The 18,994-nt window shown below is 41.8% G+C and overlaps 2 protein-coding genes across 5 annotated transcripts in view; one reads left to right on the top strand and one right to left on the bottom strand.

Annotated features, from left to right (window-relative positions):
* Positions 1 to 17,069, bottom strand: part of poglut2 (protein O-glucosyltransferase 2) — a 47,072-nt gene extending 30,003 nt beyond the window's left edge. For 3 of the 4 annotated variants that reach the window (XR_013547491.1, XM_078402773.1, XM_078402774.1), the window contains exons 1-3: positions 16,693 to 17,069; positions 9,054 to 9,259; positions 5,846 to 6,051 (exon numbers count right to left, since the gene is read on the bottom strand). Coding sequence is in view for 3 of the 4 variants with exons in the window: in XM_078402773.1 (XP_078258899.1) it covers positions 5,846 to 6,051; positions 9,054 to 9,259; positions 16,693 to 16,868 (588 nt within the window). In the remaining variant the exon portion in view is untranslated. The remainder of the gene's footprint in view (positions 1 to 5,845; positions 6,052 to 9,053; positions 9,260 to 16,692) is intronic. The other variant, XM_078402775.1, reaches the window with a different exon arrangement.
* Positions 1 to 18,994, top strand: part of LOC144595351 (basic immunoglobulin-like variable motif-containing protein) — a 51,747-nt gene that overhangs the window by 5,283 nt on the left and 27,470 nt on the right. The gene's annotated exons all lie outside the window — the stretch shown is intronic.

Below are 18,994 nucleotides of genomic sequence, written 5' to 3'. Positions count from 1 at the left end.
CTCCCGAGATGCTGCCTGACCTGCTGAGTTACTCCAGCATTTTGTGAATAAATCGATTTGTACCAGCATCTGCAGTTATTTTCTTATATCTTTGCTCCTATACTCAACTCCTCTTGTTATGAAGGCCAACATTCCATTGGCTTTCTTCACTGCCTGCTGTACCTGCATGCTTCCTTTCAGTGACTGATGCACTAGGACACCCAGATCTCGTTGAACATCCCCTCTTCCTAATTTGACACCATTCAGATAATAATCTGCCTTTCTATTCTTACTTCCAAAGTGAATAACCTCACACTTATCTACATTAAACTGCATCTGCCATGTATCCGCCCACTCACACAACCTGTCCAAGTAACCCTGCAGCCTTATTGCATCTTCCTCACAATTCACACTACCCCCCAGCTTAGTATCATCTACAAATTTGCTAATGGTACTTTTAATCCCTTCATCTAAGTCATTAATGTATATCGTAAATAGCTGGAATATTTTGTTACTTTGCTGCGTACAAGGAAATTGCTTGTTTTGGCTGTATTACTGTATTTTTGTAATATGCCAGCTTAATCATGAAGACAAGGAACTGCAGGTGCTGGAATTTTAAGCAAAACACAAAATGCTGGAGGAACTCAGCAGGTCAGGCAGCAACTGTGGAGGGAATGGATAGACGTTTTGAGACAGGAACCTTCAGACTCAAGAAGGGAACTGACCCAAAACCTCGCCTCTTCATTCCCCCCACAGATGCTGCTTGAACTGCTGAGTTCCCCCAGGACTCTGTTTTGCTTGAAAAGGTGGTGGTTGCCCATCCTCTTGAACCACTGCAGTCCTTCGGGTGATGGTATTCTGAACTGCTGCTGGGTAGACAAATTTCTAAGTCAGTACGGTGTGCAATATGGAGGTAATGCAACAGAGGTGTCAATGGTGTCCAATATGACAGCAATCTGCAAGTGATGGTACTTCCTAGTTCTTCTTGAGGTTAGTTTAGGAGATGTTGTAATAGATGTGTTCTGTAAGATGTCTAACTTTTAGAGTTGTTGCAGTATACTCATGTAGGTGACTACAGATTATGCCACCATACTCAGGACTTGTGCCTTGCAGATGGTGGCAAGGCATTGGGGTGTTAAGAGGCGGGTCATTCCCTGCAGATTATCCAGCCTCTGACCAGCTCTTGTAACCAAGGTATTTATGTAGCTGGCCAGCCAGTTTACAGTACAAGATGAATTACTGACCCTTGAAGTCTTGCCTTTTTTTGAAAAGCATTCAATTAAGATCCAGCTGAACATGTGGTTCTGGAAAGCTTTTCTATAAACTGGAGCTATTGAAATCTGCTCTGAGTATTTCTACCTTAGGCAGCTGAGACATGCAAGAGTAACCAAACGATATACAATTAACTTTTAAGCAAATTTTTAAGATATAAAGGTAGAAGTAGGATCAGCATAAATATAGCGGCGGCACGGTAGCGCAGCGGTAGAGTTGCTGCTTTACAGCGAATGCAGCGCCGGAGACTCAGGTTCGATCCTGACTACGGGTGCTGCACTGTAAGGAGTTTGTACGTTCTCCCCGTGACCTGCGTGGGTTTACTCCGAGATCTTCGGTTTCCTCCCACACTCCAAAGACGTACAGGTATGTAGGTTAATTGGCTGGGTAAATGTAAAAAATTGTCCCTAGTGGGTGTAGGATAGTGTTAATGTACGGGGATCACTGGGCGGCACGGACTTGGAGGGCCGAAAAGGCCTGTTTCCGGCTGTATATATATGATATGATATGATATGATATGATAGCATGTATGGGATCAATCTGTTTTAAAGACAAACAAAGAAGTATCTGCAGTACTGACAGGATTGAGGTTTAAAGATCATGTTGCACAAATGGTTGCTGCCACATTTTTCTTCATATATTTTGCAGCTTAATCATTTTAGTGGCTTTCTTTGAATGTAATATTTGCTGTGGATAAAGGGAAATCAGTGAATATAGATTTCTAAAAGGTATTTGATAAGCTGCCTTTCAGCGCCAAAGACCTGGGATCGATCCTGATTATGGGTGCAGTCTGTACGGTGTTTGTACGTTCTCCCTATGGTGTTTGTACGTTCTCCCTATGGCCACGTGGGTGTTCTTGTGGTGGTCTGCTTTCCTCCCACACTCCAAAGACATACAGGTTTGTAGGTTAGTTGGCTTTGGTAAAATTGTAAATTGTCCCTAGTTTGTAGAATAGAGCTAATGTATGGAGACAGCTGGTCGGCGTGGATACGGTGGGTCGAAGGGCTGGTTCCACACTGTATCTCTAAACTAAATTAAATTGACTCAGATGAATGAACGAAAGCTACATTTGCAATTGACACAAAGTTGGATGGGAAATAAGACAAAGAAGACATAAAGGGATTTAAAGAGGTACTATGAGCTGGCAAAGACCTAGTAAATGAAGCATGCTTCATTTATATTGGATACTAGACTGTCCCGTTGGGCCCAAACCACTCCTGCATTGGAGCAGCACCCTCTCCTCCCCCACTCCCCTCTCCCCCTCGCTCCCCTCCCTCCCCTCTCCCCCCCCCTCGCTCCCCTCCCTCCCTCCCCTCCCCTCTCTCCTCTCCCCCCTCTCCTCTCCCCCCTCCCTCCCCTCTACCCCCCAATCGCCCCCCTAGGGTTCCTCTCCTGCATTGATGCAGCACCCTCTCCCCATCCCACTTCCTCCCATCCCATTCCCTCCTCCCCCACTCCCTCCTCCCCCACCTCCCACCCCACCCCTCCACCACCCGCCCACCCCTTTCCTCCATCCCCCTTCCTCCATCCCCCTCCCTCCCTCCCCCACCACCCACCCGCTTCCTCCACCCCCCTCCCCCCCCAGCCTCCCTTCCTCCACCCCTCCCCCCCCCCCCCCCCCAGGGAGCAACCCGCGGTTTCCATAGCAACCCGCCACCTGGCTCGGTCGGCCGCCATTGGTGGAGCGGGGGTGTGGGGGAACGAGTACTGTCCCGTCCCGGTGCGTGGATGTTCAGTGGTAGACGGCGGCCGCTCTTCCACTGTTGCTGAACTACTGGACTCTAGGCGGTGTGGGGAAGGCGCTGAGCCAGCCTGGGAGAGGAGGGGGGACGGGGGAGCCGAGGGCAGGCCCAGCGCAAGGCCTCGGCCTCCACCAACACCTGGCCTCACCACTACTGCTACTGCCGCCTTTCCCCTTAGCCCACCTCAGGCTCGTGGTTACCCGGTCATGTCCAGGCCCCGGCTGCTTCCCCCGGCACCAGGCCTGGCTCCCCGCCCCCATGAGAGAGGCGGCTGAGCCCTGTTCAACGGGCCCCAACTGCGCAGGCACGGACGCAATTGTTCTGCGCATGCGCGGATGTGGCAGCCATCTTACGTAAGTACCAGATCAATGAAGCCCCAACTGCGCATGCGCGTTTTTAAAAACTTTAAAATGTGAATAACTTTAAAAATATAACACTGATTTCAATGAAACTTCTTCCATAGGACCACAGGATGACGGTGAGTAAGGTGGGCCTAAAATTGTCACGCTATCATGTATCGTTTTGGCTGTAGTTCAGGAACAAGCGAACAAACGAGAGTTTTAGTATATCGAAGATTGTCTGGAGTGCTGAGTATAGTATTGATCTCCTCATTTAAGGGTGAACGTTAATGCATTGGAAGCAGTTCAAAGAAACCTCACTGGAATACTAGGTGGAATGGGCTAATTGTCATGTGCAAATAAGTTGGACAAGATGGAATTTGGAAGAGGGGGGGAATTTGGAGGGGGGGGAGGTAAATGAATGAAATGTACAGGATCCTGGGAGATGTTAACTGGGTGGTTGTGGTATAATGCAAGCATGAAGACATAGTCTTGATCATATGGCTTCTAAAGTCACTGTAAATGGTGTGGCTAAATAACTGGAATAAATATGGAGGTTGGCCCTACCCCCTCAGCCATTTAGTGAAAATATAGGCAATGCATATCAAAATTTGGACGGAACAGTCAAGTTTCCTTTTAAATATGGAAAATCCCATGGGCAGTCCTGCGTATCCAGTATATTTTCGATTTTAATAATCACCAATTGTTTTAGACACAAATTTCAATGTGATTGAACGCACTGGCAAAATAAGAGTGTGCCTGAGGTGGTCTATTATTTATGCTCAAGTTGGTCACCAACTACGATTGTCTCCAATGTAGACATAAATCTGAATCTCCAGGAGCTATTGCCAGACACGTGCAGCTCCTCCATATCTTGCAGATAGATGCCCTCTGATTCTCTTACCAAATGCAGTGTACAGTATGAACTCATAAATTAAGGCATGTCCGCTTCAGTCTAGATAGGCAAATTTTAACACTCCCTGGCATTAAAAACTAGCACTTAGCAGTATGAATACTCATCCCTTCAGATTTAAATTGTTATATAGTACTCTTTGTTTTTAAATGTAGCTATTTTTTAAATACTTTTCACAGAAAGCACATTATTTAATGCAATGCTTTTGTGCGATAAACAATTGAATTTTCTTGATTAAAAAAAGATAATGCTCAAGACTGGTAGGCATGCAAAGTGCTGCCACTGCGTTCAATGCTGATTTTGGCTTCACCTACAAAAAATTATTGTGTACATGCGAGACTGCAAACATCAGAGGCTGGTTTCACTTTTGCAGATCTTAAGTGGAGAGCTGAAACAAAGTTTGGCATTAAATAAAGAGGGTTTCCCCACATCTAAATTGGCATTGGGAAATTAAAGTGTCCTTGCTAGTAGACACTTCTTTAAATGGTTTTCTTGCCATTTGCCTCTTATTGTCACTGGCAACCTACATCCTCAGGCCTTTACTTGATTATCTCTCTATCTTCCAGCCCAACACTTGTTCAGCCTGACCCCAAATGCTCATCAGGCTGATCCTTGCTAACTCTTCATCAGCCTTGACTTGACATGAGCTTCTAATCCTGCCTGAAATACCCTTGACAAGACCACCCCAACCCGTGCATCAGCCTAATTTTTATGAGCCCTGCCCTTCCCCACAATCCCCTCCCTGTCTGATTCATTTTATCTACTAGCTCTGCAGTGGTGGAGCTCTTGGGAGAAAGATTTTTGTGCATGAAGACTGCTGTAGGTCCTGCATTGTGCCATTTTACATGCCATATATCAAGCCCTTTGTCTTTATACATCTGTTCTCTCTCTTTCTTAAACCAATTATTATTTTGCTTTCCATTCGAGACTTAACACAATGAATTAACAATTCTATCTTACACTTTCGGTTTCATAGTCAATACTGTTCAGTCCCAAAATCTGAGTCTGATTCACTGGAGAGACATACCAATCTCTCTGGTATGAGATAAATAAATCATTATTTCATAAATTATTATTTCTGTTAATTAAAACTCACCTGTCTTGTAACGATTGCCATTTGGATCTCTAAATTTAGCATTTTTCCTTGTAAAAGATCATCAAAATGCAATAGGTGAGAGCATTCTCATAATCAGCAGGTGCAATGTATTTACTGACTGAGTTCTAGTTCAATTAAGATATTAATTGTCTCAGCCGAACTGCACCAGGAATTTAGCACATTAAAACTATTGACAGTTGGCTCCATGTGACGTTCAGCATGTGGGCACTTTCTAATCAATAGTTTTCTAATCAATAGAGCACATTCTGCATTATATTACTGGTTAAGCTAAAATTTGAAACATCCTTCTCAAATTCTCTGATAAATGTATATTTGGTATGAAGAGTCTTGACCCGAAACGTCATCTCTCCAGAGATGCTGCCCGTCCCGCTGAGTTATTCCAGCATTTTTTGTGTCTATTTTCGGTTTAAACCAGCATCTGTAGTTCCTTCCTACATATTTGGTATCACTGTTAAATATGCAGATAAAAATCAATCAAAAATACCTTGTTGTCTTTTATTGTGTAATGGCACAAACTTTGTCTTTGGCCAAATCTTTTTGTAATTTCTAGAGCATTGCGCTCTGGATCCACAAAAGGAAAATGGGACAAATCTCTTTGAATCTGTGGAAAAGACAGGGGACACTGCATGTCCCTGTACCACTTGGTTCCATCTTCTTCTGGACAATTACAGGACTCGTGGTACACATGACCTGGAAGGGAAACATTTATTTACTATTATCTCCCAAATAAAATTGAAACAATGTAAAATCTGAACAGCAAATGATTGAATGAAGTAAAGCAAATATAGCATTAAATAAGGTTGACAATTTTGAGAAAAAATACCACCGAATCCATTTTGGAATTCAAGTTTAGTTTGGTGACACCAATAAAATACCAGGCAAAAGAAATATTTAAAAAAGTTTTAAACAAAAATTTCACACAAGGGGTAGTAGGCGTATGGAACGAGCTGCCAGAGGAGGCAGTGAAGGCAGGTACTATTGCAATGTTTAAGGAACTTTTAGACAGGTACATAGATAGGACAGGTTTAGAGGGATATGGGCCAAACATCGACTAATGTCGATGGGACATGTTGGCCGGTGTGGGTAAGTTGTGCCAAAGGGCCTGTTTCCACACTGTAAGACTCTATAAAATCAGTATGAAGAAGGGACCTGACCTAAAACATCACCTATCCATGTTCTCTAGAGATGCAGCCTGACCCAGAGTTACTTTGTGATTTATTTTTTAAATCAGCAACTGCAATTCTTTGTTTTGACTTCTGTATCATTAAACCCATTTTTGAATCTTATGCTAAATAATTGAATTGGAGCGTGTGTGTGACCATCAAGGCTGATACACAGATGCTGTTTTCTCTCCACAGGACCTGGGAGCATTGTCTTGGGATCGGGATTAGGGTTTGAGGTTAAGATGAAGAAAAAGGTGTGCAGGATATAGCTAATTCTTTAAATGATCAGATGATGCAGCAAATAGATAATGTAAATATAAATAGGCAAAACGTGATAAATGGAGAAAGTAAGGCACATTAATTATACTGCAAATAAATAATGTTGGCACTCCAAAGATCAGAGCTCTAGGTACAGATTCATGGGTATTAAGAACACCATCTCAAATTAGTAAGCCTGGGGAAAAAAAGAATAATAGAATTAAGGTTTTCACTTAACAGATACAGAGGATAAATAATAGGTATGATAAGCTCATATAAAATATTAACAAACCCTCAATGAAAGCAACATTTGCAACACTGGGGTTAACACTTGAGGAAGGGAACTGAGGTTTAAAAAAGTATAACAGAGTCTCAACCTGATGTTTGCTAGTATGAGAAAATACAAAAGAAGACTTTAAAACTGGACTCTTTGTTGTTGCAGAACAGATTGCAGCTAATACAGATATTTAAAAATAAAGGCAGCAGATAGCTTCAAGTGCTGAAATGAGGGATTGGCGAGGAGGTATGTCCTGAATTAAGAAGGCATGGCTACATGAAATGAAAAAGTTGGGACAGTGGTATTTACTTCATGGACAGTTATGTAGCAGAAACAATGTTAACATTTAAAATTAGACGGGATAACGGAGAGTAAAGGAATTGAAGAAATGCAATCAAATGGGTAAATACTGTATGATCTGAATGATTTGCTCATGATGACAGTAAACGTATAAAGAGTTATAAAGAGTTATAAAGAGTTATAAAGAGTTACTTATACAAGATTTATGACAAACACATCCTTCTCATTAGTGTTAGGATTGTAATAAGTAAATATGAATCGCTTTGCTCCTGCTTTAATTGAAATGAGCTTTTATGCTTCACTGAACTCTGCTTCCTAATTTGTTGCATATTTTGATATAAACAATAAACAAAATATTAAAACCATGAGGTTTGAATGCATGGATTTAAAATAAAACTTGTGTTACACTTGTCTGCCTTTGATAAATTATGTCATGCATTCGAATAACTTTTCCGAATAAAATACACTTGATCTTGATTCTGTGTGCGCAACATTAGTAGGCATTTATATCTGCAGAGAGTGAGTGCCAGAATTGGTGGAAATAGTACCCCCTGAAAAAACATCTCACATTTGTCTTTGTTCTAGGATGGAAGAATCTAAAACCACGCGGTATAGATTTGAGATGAGAAGGAAGAAAATTTAAGGCAATCCGAAAGGGAGATTTTTCACACAGATGGTTGTTGGTTATATGGAATGAGCTGCCAGAGGAAGGGGTAGAGGTGATACAATTGCAGAATTTAAAAGGGATTTGGACAGGTATTTAAATAGGAAAGGAGCAGAAGGATACAGGCCCAATGCTGGCAAATGGGATTAGCATCACAGTCAGTATGGACAAGTCAGGCAAAAAGGCCCATTTCTGTGCTGTTCCTTACCAGAGACATAATTGTTCACAACAAAATCTATCAATAATGCATAAACTGACTAGTATCTCTCAGGGCTTTAAAGAAGCACTGTATTGTGGTTATCCCCAGATCTTGCTAGTAAATTCACCTTGCACCATTTTCTTTCACACAAATGGCACCTCACCAAAAATTAGTTGTCCTTTAAACTCATGGTGGAAAGTTAGGGCTGACAATTAAGTGCAGGTAACCTTTTAAATGTCCTGAAAATTGCTTAATAGGATGGCAGAAAGTCTGACAATGTTACGTGAATAATCTAATTCCTGCAACTGATGAATTGTTACTGAACATTTTCAAACAAGTTTGTGACATTATTCTTACTTTCCCTCTCTATTTCCCTTTTCACTCAATTTTTAAATATCATATCATATCATATATATACAGCCGGAAACAGGCCTTTTTCGGCCCTCCAAGTCCGTGCCGCCCAGCGATTCCCGCACATTAACACTATCCTACACCCACTAGGGACAATTTTTACATTTTACCCAGCCAATTAACCAACATATCAAATCTTTATTTATGTATTTACATTACTTCACTCGAAATCGCTCTCCTGTTGCTTTCTTAAACCTCAGGTCTCACTGGTTGAGATTACCTCAGATGTCTAGTTGCCCTTGCTGAACATATTTCCAGCGTGTTACTGAGCTAAAGCTGGCAATGGTCAAATGACTGGCTCCACACACTGCTTCTCTGTCATAATTTCTCAAATATATTATGACATTTCATTTAAAGGTTTGTATACTGGCATATTGTACCATTGTGGCGCTCCATAATCATATACAAAATTTCAAGTACCTTTTAAAAAATATGGTGACTGAGCAACCTGTGCATCTTGGAATTTAATCTCAATGACTAGATCCCTGTAGGTTGAATACATTCTGTATCTGACAAGGAAAGATCCATCCTTCCGGTCCAATACTTGCACCCAAATGCGAGTGAATTCCTCACCCGGGGAGTTAATGTTCACTGTAAATATATTTTCACCTGGTGAAGAGGTAAAACTACAGGGAAAGGAGAATAAGTCACACAGGTAACACTGTAAAGGTTTATTAGACATACATTATGAATTACCTGGTCTTGTATAGGTATAAACAGCCAAAGATAACTATATCAAAACACTACAGTTCCATTTAAATACAAGATATTTTCAAAACTTATTATTTGCACAAATGCATGAATTTCTCACTGATGTTGATCCCATGTGGGCAATCACCCTCCATATTGCACACTTGATTAAATGATACAAAATTCTAACACAATAAAATTTAAAACATCTGGTTAACTTCATTGCTTCTACTCTGGGGCTGTAGAGAGCATCCTGTCCGGCAACATTACAGTCTGGTTTGGGAACAGCTCTGCCCAGGACAGGATGGCACTGCAGAGAGTAGTGCGTTCGGCAGAATGCACTATGGGAACTACACTTGTCCCCCTGCAGGACCTATACATCAGGAGGTGCAGATCCAGAGCAAGCAAGATCATGAGGGACCCCTGCCACCCCAGTAACGGACTGTTCCAGATGCTACGATCAGGCAAACGCCTCCGCTGTCACGCTGCGAAAACGGAGAGGATGAGACGGAGCTTCTTCCCACAGGCCATCAGGACTGTCAACTTTTATAACCCCAGAGACTAAATTTTTGTCGACACTAATAGTAACTTATTAATTTTATTTATATGCTGTAACTGTAATTCTTTTTTGTGCACAACCCGCAGGCATTGCCACTTTCATTTCACTGCACATCGTGTATGTGTAGGTGACAAATAAATTTGACTTGACTTGGCCTTGGTTAATTAGCTGATGAGAGTGGTCCTACTGTCAATACTTGTTTTCATAATTACAATAACAATTCAGTCTATTCTACGCTGTAGTATTTTAACAGAGACTTTGTGGTGTTATTAACAATGTCCACACCATATGTGTAAGAAGGAACTGCAGATGCTGGTTTAAACCAAAGATAGACACAAAAAGCTGGAGTAAGTCAGCGGGAAAGGCAGCATCTCTGGAGAGAAGGAATGGGTGAAGTTTCGGGTCGAGACCCTTTCACACCATATGACTTGTCATTACAATGCATTTGGTGCAAATTGGTGTCAGTCATCAACAGATTAGAGGAAATAATGCAACGTGTATCTGAACGTTCTTACTTGAGAACATAGTCATTAAAAATACATGTGGAAAATGTGGATGCTTTTGTGGACTGTTATTGTCTTAATTAATTAAATGCATGAAAGGCATAGAAGGATGGAGAGAGGTAAAGTCAAAACATGCTAATAATGAAACGCTTCTCAAATTCTGATTTCATTATTATTACAGATGAAATAGAAATCATTTGATCAAATCTTGATACACTAACATCACATCAATTCTTGCCAGAAGATTTGAAGTTCAAGCTCTCGAATCTCAGCTGACATCAAGCATTATTCTAAGGGTGTATTACACAATTGGAACATGCTCCTTATGAGATGTGCAAACCAAAATCTTTGTTCCCGAAAAATCTATTTGGTCGGCATTATAAGAACTGGTATGGCACAGTGGTGCAGAAACGGAGTTGCTGCCTTATAACGCCAGAGACATGGGTTCAATCCTGACCATGGGTGCTGTCTGTATGGAGTTTGAACATTCTCCGCATGACTTGCTTGGGTTTTCTCCGGGTGCTCAGGTTTCCTCCACACTCCAAAGACGTACAGGTTTGTAGGTTAATTGCCTTTGGTAAAAAATTTAATTGCCCCTAGTGTGTGTAGGATAGTGTTAGTGTGCCGGGATGCTGGTTGGCATGGACTCGGTAGGGCGAAGGGCCCGTTTCTATGCTGTATCTCTAAACTAAACTTAACTGGTAATTTAATTCTATAATAAGGATGGAATAACATTACATTGCTTAATCAAGATACTTGCGTGACATTTGGGAAACTTAAGAGGTTGTGGCATTCCCATGCGTCTGTTGCCTTTGTCCTTCTAAGTGCTAGATTTTGGAGGTGCTATTGAACAAGCCTTGGCAAGTTCCTGCAGTGTATCTTGCATACAATGCAGCCACAATACATTGGGCGTGAAGTGTATGATTAGTGGATGCCAATCAAGCATGCTATTTAATCCTGGATGGTGTTCAATTTGTGCGCTGCTGGAGCTGCAATCAATTTGGGTCTCTGGAGTTGCTCTTGAACCTGGAAACTTCTGACTCAGGCAAGGGTACTTACTACCAGTGAATAATATCTGAAACTAATACAGAAAATAACAGTGTGTAGCAAGGAACTGCAGATGCTGGTTCAAACTGAAAATAGACACAAAAAGCTGGAGTAACTCAGCGGGTCAAGCAACATCTCTGGAGAAAACAAATAGATGATGTTTCAGGTCGCGACCCTTCCTCAGCCTGAAAGAAGGGTCTCGACCTGAAACATCACCTATTCTTTTTTTTCGGAGATGCTATCTGACCCACTAAGTTACTCCAGCAGTTTGTGTCAATCTCTAGAAAATAATATTACTTGCTATTTTGCTTTGTAAAGTGTACCTTCTATTTTATCTTTGAAAATTAAAAACTGAAAATTTAAAGCAATCTCCCTGAAAATTGTGAAGCCTAGTTAACAAAATTAGAGTTAGAATTAGAATTTAGTCATAGAGTGATACAGTGTGGAAACAGGCCCTTCAGCCAAACTTGCCCACATCGGCCTACATGTCCCAGCTACACTAGTCCCACCTGCCTGGGCTTGGTCCATATCCCTCCAAACGTGTCCTATCCATGTACCTGTCCAGCTGTTTCTTACATGGCAGTTTGTTCCATACATCCACGACCCTTTGTGTGAAAAAGTTACCCCTCAGATTCCTATTAAATCTTTTCCCCTTCACCTTGAACTTATGTCCTCTGGTCCTCGATTTCACCCACTCTGGGCAAGAGATTCTGTGCAACTACCCGATCTATTCCTCTAATGATTTTGTGCAACTCAAAAAGATCACCCCCTCATCTTCCTGCGCTCCAAGGAATAGAGACCCAGCCAACTCAACCTCTCCCTATAGCTCAGACCCTGTAGTCCTGGCAACATCTATGTAAATCTTCTCTGAACCATTTAAAGCTTGACAATATCTTTCCTATAACATGTGCCCAGAACTGAACACAATACTCTAAATACAGTGTCACCAATGTCTTATACAACTGCAACATGACCTCCCAACTTCTATACTCAATGTGCCAAAAGCATTTTTGACCACCTTATCTACCTGCAACTCCACCTTCAAGGAACCATGCACCTGCACTCCTAGATCCCTCTGCTCTACAACACTCCCCAGAGGCCTGCCATTCACTGTGTAGGTGCTGCCCTAGTTAGACGTCCCAAAACGCAACTCCTCGCGTTTCTCTATATTTTTATGTTACATGTTGCACTGAGGGCGGCATGGTGGTGCAGCGGAAGAGTTGCTGCCTTACAGTGCTTTCAGCGCTGGCGACCAGTGTTCAATCCCGTCTATGGGTGCAGTCTGCACGGAGTTTGTATGTTTCCCCTGTAACCGCATGGGTTTTCTCCGAGATCTTTGGTTAACTCCCACACTCCGGAGACATAGATTTGTAGGTTAATTGACTTGGTATAAATGTAAATTTGTCCCTAGTATGTGTAGGACAGTGTTAATGTGCGGGGATCGTTGATCGGTGCTGACTCGGTGGGCCGGAGGGCCTGTTTCCATGCTGTATCTCTAAACTAAACAATGTAATATAATAGTGTAAGAAAATAACTGCAGATGCTGGTACAAATCGAAGGTATTCATTTCACAAAATGCTGGAGTAACCCAGCGGGTCAGGCAGCATCTCAGGAGAGAAGGAATGGGTGACGTTTCGGGTCGAGACCCTTCTTCAATATATATATATAAAATATAATAATGTATATATTATATTATATATAATAATATATAACATATATTAGATATAATATATATATATTATATAATATATAATAAATATATCAATAATCAATATAATAAATCTTTAAAGGAGTAGGAAATATAAAAACACACCTGGCTCCAACTGCAAATCTACCCATATTACAGTCACCTGGACTGCAATTCCAGACCACAACACTGGCTCCAGCCACACCACTCTAGCCCCCCTGCCTCTGACCACAAGCCCTGCTTGCACCCTGGATTCATGGCTCACATTCTAAAAACAGAGAAAGCCACCACTGTGATTTCTGAAAATTCGGATGTTGGATTGTCAGATGAAAAAACATCTCGTGTAGGTGAAAAATATCACGTAAATTCACAAAATGGGTTCATGGTCTTTGAAACTCAAGAGAAAATTGTCTATTCCGCAGGCGAGACTATTTTTATTCAGTAGATGGGTATTACAGTTCTTTTCATAGCAACAGTGGTATATTGTTGAAAATTTTATTGCACAACTATGAAATTACTAGACCAAGTGGACCCGTTGGGCCCTAACCTCTACTGCATTGGTGCAGCACCCTCTCCTCCCCCCTCCCCTCTCCCTCCTCTCCCCCTCCCTCCCTCCTCCCCTCCACCCCCCCCCTCCTCCCTTCCCCCCCTCCATCCCCCTCATCCACCTTCCTACCCCCTCCCTCCCTCCCCCCAACCTAGTAGATTTAAACTGAAATGTTAATAACTTAAAAAATATAACACCAATTTCAATGAAACTTCTTCCATTAGCACCAATGAGTAAGGGGCCTAAAATTGTTGCGCTATCATGTACCGTTTTGGCTGTGGTTCAGGAACAAACAAACAAACAAGAGTTTTAGTATATAGATATCACCTTAATGTGTATAATAGCAGAGGTATCATTCTTCAGAGAGTTTCCTTCTGAAACCAAATCTATTCTCTTAAGTAGACCCAAATGATTCCATTGCATTATTTTAAAGAGCAGGGGAGTTAACTTTAGTGATCTGGTCAATATTTTTCTGACCAGATCTTTAGTGATTCTTTAGTGATTCTTTAGTGATCTGACCAACATCACAAAACATTATCTAATCAATAAATATCACGGTGCTTTCGAGAAATGTCAATCCATATTTCCTGCATTAGAATGACTACACTTCAAAAGCCATTTTACTGATTATATTGCAGTTTAGGTATCACAAAATGCTGGAGCAACTCAGCGGGTCAGGCAGCATCTCAGGAGAGAAGGAATGGGTGACGTTTCGGGTCGACACCCTTCGTCAAACTGAAGAAGGGTCTCGACCCGAAATGTTACCCATTCCTTCTCTCCTGAGATGCTGCCTGACCCGCTGAATTACTCCAGCATTTTGTGATACCTTCGATTTGTACCAGCATCTGCAGTTATTTTCCTACACATATTGCAGTTTAGGGCACTGTGAAAGCATTGTGATATATGCTTTACAACTAACAGAACGATCTGAGGTGAAGCCATGAGCTGGTCAGGTCTGCACTGTCACTGCACGCGCATTCCAGTTAGACATGTCCCACCCGCACTTGTTCTCCACACCGCCACGCTACCTGCAACTTTTAGCTACATGTCCATTTGAAGACGACAATCAAATCCACCTCTATTTCCATCTCTGGCAAAGCATTCCAGACCCTAATGACTTAATGCATACAGATTTTCATCCTCGTATCATTTTTGGTTATTTTACTAATCATATTCACTCTATAACCCCCTATAACCCCTGATCCTCTCTCCACCCATCTATGCCTTTCATGAATTTAATTAATCAGACTCCTGCATGACTCCTGTGTTCCAAGGAGAACAACTCCAGTTTCTCCAGTCTACCCATGTAGTTTTAGCCCCTCATCCCCAAAATTATTTTGATAAATATCTTCTGTATCACAAATGCCTTCATACTTTGTACAATAAACACAATACTCCAGCTATGGCTGCATTAATGTTTCAGATAACTACTACATGACTTCTTTGCTCCTAGTCTGTAGGGTGCTATGAATAAAGCTTATATATGTCTTAACCATTTGCCTCAACCTGTTTCATCACCTTTATTAAATCATCCATAAAAACCGATAGATCTTGAATTCTTGCATCTTTTAGAATTGGGTTTTCAAATTTAAATTATCTCTTCTCGGCATTAGATTTCACCTGCCACCTAAGGGGCTCAATCTACCAGCCTGTATAAATCTCCTTGAAGTCTACACCATAGTCTTCATTCTTCACTATGGTCCCAAATTTGTCATCTGCCAGTTTGAAAATTGTTCACAGTACACCAAAGTCCAAATCATGAATACATACTGTGAACAAGAGTGACCCTAGTACCAACCCCTGGGGAATTTCACCAGATACTTACAATAGCAACTTACAAATAACCTTACACTCCCATTTTTTCTTGTTACATAGCTGATTTAGACTTGTACTTAAAATTATTTAATGATTATATCCAGAGCCTCTGCAAATTCCTCTTCTCATTCCACGAACAACCTAGATATCATCCCATTTAGAGGAGGTGATTTATTACTGGAGTGCTTCTTTATCAACTATAACCTAATCAACTCCTAATCACATTTATTTTGTGATGAAGCTCCATGCGAAGAGCAAAGTATTCAGTAAGGAGCTCAGACATGATCTGTTGTCTTTGAGAGTAATTTTAACTTCTGATCAGCCAGATTTCTCTTACAAAAAAAAATCTGTAAATTAGCCTGGCATGCATCATACGTTCTTTTATGGCTTTATTTTTGAACATACAAAAACACCAGTGGGCTTCTTAGCAATTAATATTTGCCTTGCTATTCAATGTAATCATGGCTGCTGTGCTCCAGCCTCGTCAACTCTTCTGTGCCATTTCCCCGTAGTCCTCAATTCCTTGATCTTTCAACAACAACAAAAAATGTCCTCTTTAAATACTCCTAATGGTACAGAATTTCAGCGATTCGCCACTCTGTGTGAATTGAGTTTGGTGTTCATCTTTTTAGTCACCCATGCAAGTCAAGCTTTAATTTCCCAATTCTCTGCTTTATGGGAATGTACATAGAATGTAGTTAAAACATCGTCACTTTAAAGACAAAAAAAGGACAAAGTACAGGTGTAACTCAGCGCTCAGACAGCATCTCTGGAGAACATATATATATATATGTGACATTTCAGATCAGGACCGGAAAAGTCACCTATCCATGTTCTCCGGAGGAGCTCCTTGACCTGCTGAATTACTCCATCACTTTGTGTCTTTTTATGTCGACCAGCATTTGCAGTTCCTTGCTTCTATCACTTTAAAGGCCACCAATTCTTCAATTACATTTTTCTCTGTCAAACTTTGATTCCAGTTTACTTGGGCCACATTTGCCATCATCTCACTGAAATTGACTATACTGACTTCAATCTCAAAAGACCTGCATCTGTTACTTCAATTGTTCTGGCTTATTTCCAAAAATCAAGTCTAGACACATCACCTTCTTCACCCTTTCATGTTTCATCTCTGGATCCCAATTATCACCGTGCAGCCTAAACACAAAACTGCTTTACAGGTTAAAAAATGTAAAGCATGCTCTACTTACTTGACATTGTCTTCTGCAACAGCCTGAATATAGAAATAGCGAGCTGGAAGGACTTTTTCTGTATCCAAACCTGAACCCCAGACTAAACATCTCTTTGGACTTACTTTGGTTATACTTTCGATTGTACGATTCGTTATTATAACAAGAAAAATGCAAAATAACCATTTCTCTGGCATTGTAAAATAAGTATTTATGTATTGTTTGTAATGAAATAGGAAAATGGTTCAACACATGAAACAAATTATAAATACACTCTATAGGTTCACTAAATTAACATTTTAATCTCCTTTAAATTACACCAAGTCAAAGTTTTGTAGCCTATTCTTTCCCTGGTTCATACTGCCGACCAGATGCCTTCTGCAAACATCCATTGGGACCAAATCCCAGGCTCTGGCGGCGCAGCGCGATGACGTTTCGTATGCGCCTGATTGGACGGCTGGCCGTGGGCGGTGCACGCTGGGAAATGTAGTTTAATTGTAAGAAACCAAGGACCGGGATTAAACACAAAATCTGGATGAAGCAAGTCAAGTCAAATTTATTTGTCACATACACATACACGATGTGCAGTGAAATGAAAGTGGCAATGCCTGCGGATTGTGCAAAAAAAAGTTACAATTACAGCATATAAATTAAAATTAATACAGAAAAGAAAATTTAGTCCCTGGAGTTATAATAGTTAACAGTCCTGATGGCCTGTGGGAACTCAGCGGGAGATAAGGACGGGTAAGGTGTGAACATGACAGATCAAAGGGGACAAGGCTTAAGGAAAATATAGAATAGATCTTTGTTAGCTAGGGGAAGATAACAATGAAGCGTACAGAGTGAGATAAAATGTAATCAAGGGGTCAGTCAGACTGGTCGGAGAACTAGGGTGGGGGAAGGATGGAAAGAGAGGATGCAAGGGTTACTTGAAGTTAGAGAAACCAATATTCATACCGCTGTGGTGTAAAATGCCCAAGTGAAATAGGAGGTGCTGTTCTTCCAATGTACGTTGGAGGAGACCCAGGACGGAAATGTCAGTGTGGGAATGCGAGGGGGAGTTAAAGTGTTTGGCAACCAAGTAGAAATTTACCTTCATTGTGCGAATGTTACATACTGTGAGGACGGAATTACTGTCGAGCAGTGGGGTGTGGGGGAATGATCCCGATGTGTCCCCAGCCGTGGGCCACACGCCAGAGATGCTGCCTGTCCTGCTGAGTTACTCCAGCATTTTGTGTCTATTTTCGGTGTAAACCAGCATCTGTAGTTCCTTTATACACATTTAGTCTGCGGCCTGTTCACCTCGGCTAGGCCGAGGCCTTGCGTGGCTCAACCTCGGCCGGGACACCGTAAAGTGGCGGGGAAGAAGGGAGGCTGCACCATCCTGTTCACCCTGCAGTTACATTATAGATAGACACAAAATGCTGGAGAAACTCAGCGGTCAGGCGGCATCTCTGGAGGAAGGAATGGATGACATTTCGGGTCGAGACCCTTCTTCAGACTGAGATTCGGGGAAAGGGAAACAAAAGATATGGATGGTGATGTAGAGAGATGGAACAAATGAATGAAAGATATTCAACAGTAATGATGATCAAGGAAATGGTCCATTGTTAGCTGTGGGGTAGGTGTAAACGAGTTATACAGACAATGAAACTCACCAGGATGACACATGTAACTCACCAGGAAGACAGTGAAACTAGTATGTGTTGGAAGGAACTCCAGATGCTGGTTTACACTGAGGGTAGACACAAAAATGCTGGGATAACAGCAGGCAGTCAACATCTCTGGAGAGAAGGAATAGGTGACATTTCGGGTCAGGTCTGAAGAAGGGTCTTGAGCCGAAATGTCACCCATTCCTTCTATTCCTGTCCCACTGAGTTACTCCAGCATTTTTTTGCCTATCTTCAGTGACACTACTCCAACGACTAGGGTAAGAAAATAACTGCAGATGCTGGTACAAATCGAATGTATTTATTTCACAAAATGCTGGAGTAACTCAGCAGGTCAGGCAGCATCTCAGGAGAGAAGGAATGGGTGACGTTTTAGGTCGAGACCTGAGTCTGAAGAAGGGTCTGGACCCAGAAACGTCACCCATTCCTTCTCTCCTGAGATGCTGCCTGACCTGCTGAGTTACTCCAAGGACGAGGGTGGGTGGGGGGGACAGAGAGAGAGGGGATGCAAGGGTCACTTGAAGTCAGAAAGATCAATATTGATACCAATAAGCTGCCCAAGCGAAACATGAGGTGCTGTTCCTTGAATTTGCATTGGGCCTCACTCTGACAGTGGGAATGGGAGGGGAGGGGGGGCAAAGTGTTTGGCAACC

Source organism: Rhinoraja longicauda, chromosome 7 (assembly GCF_053455715.1).
Source record: "Rhinoraja longicauda isolate Sanriku21f chromosome 7, sRhiLon1.1, whole genome shotgun sequence".
NCBI classification, from domain to species: domain Eukaryota; kingdom Metazoa; phylum Chordata; class Chondrichthyes; order Rajiformes; family Arhynchobatidae; genus Rhinoraja; species Rhinoraja longicauda.
The sequence above is the reverse complement of the archived record's forward strand: the minus strand, read 5'-3'. Positions and strand labels throughout refer to the sequence as shown.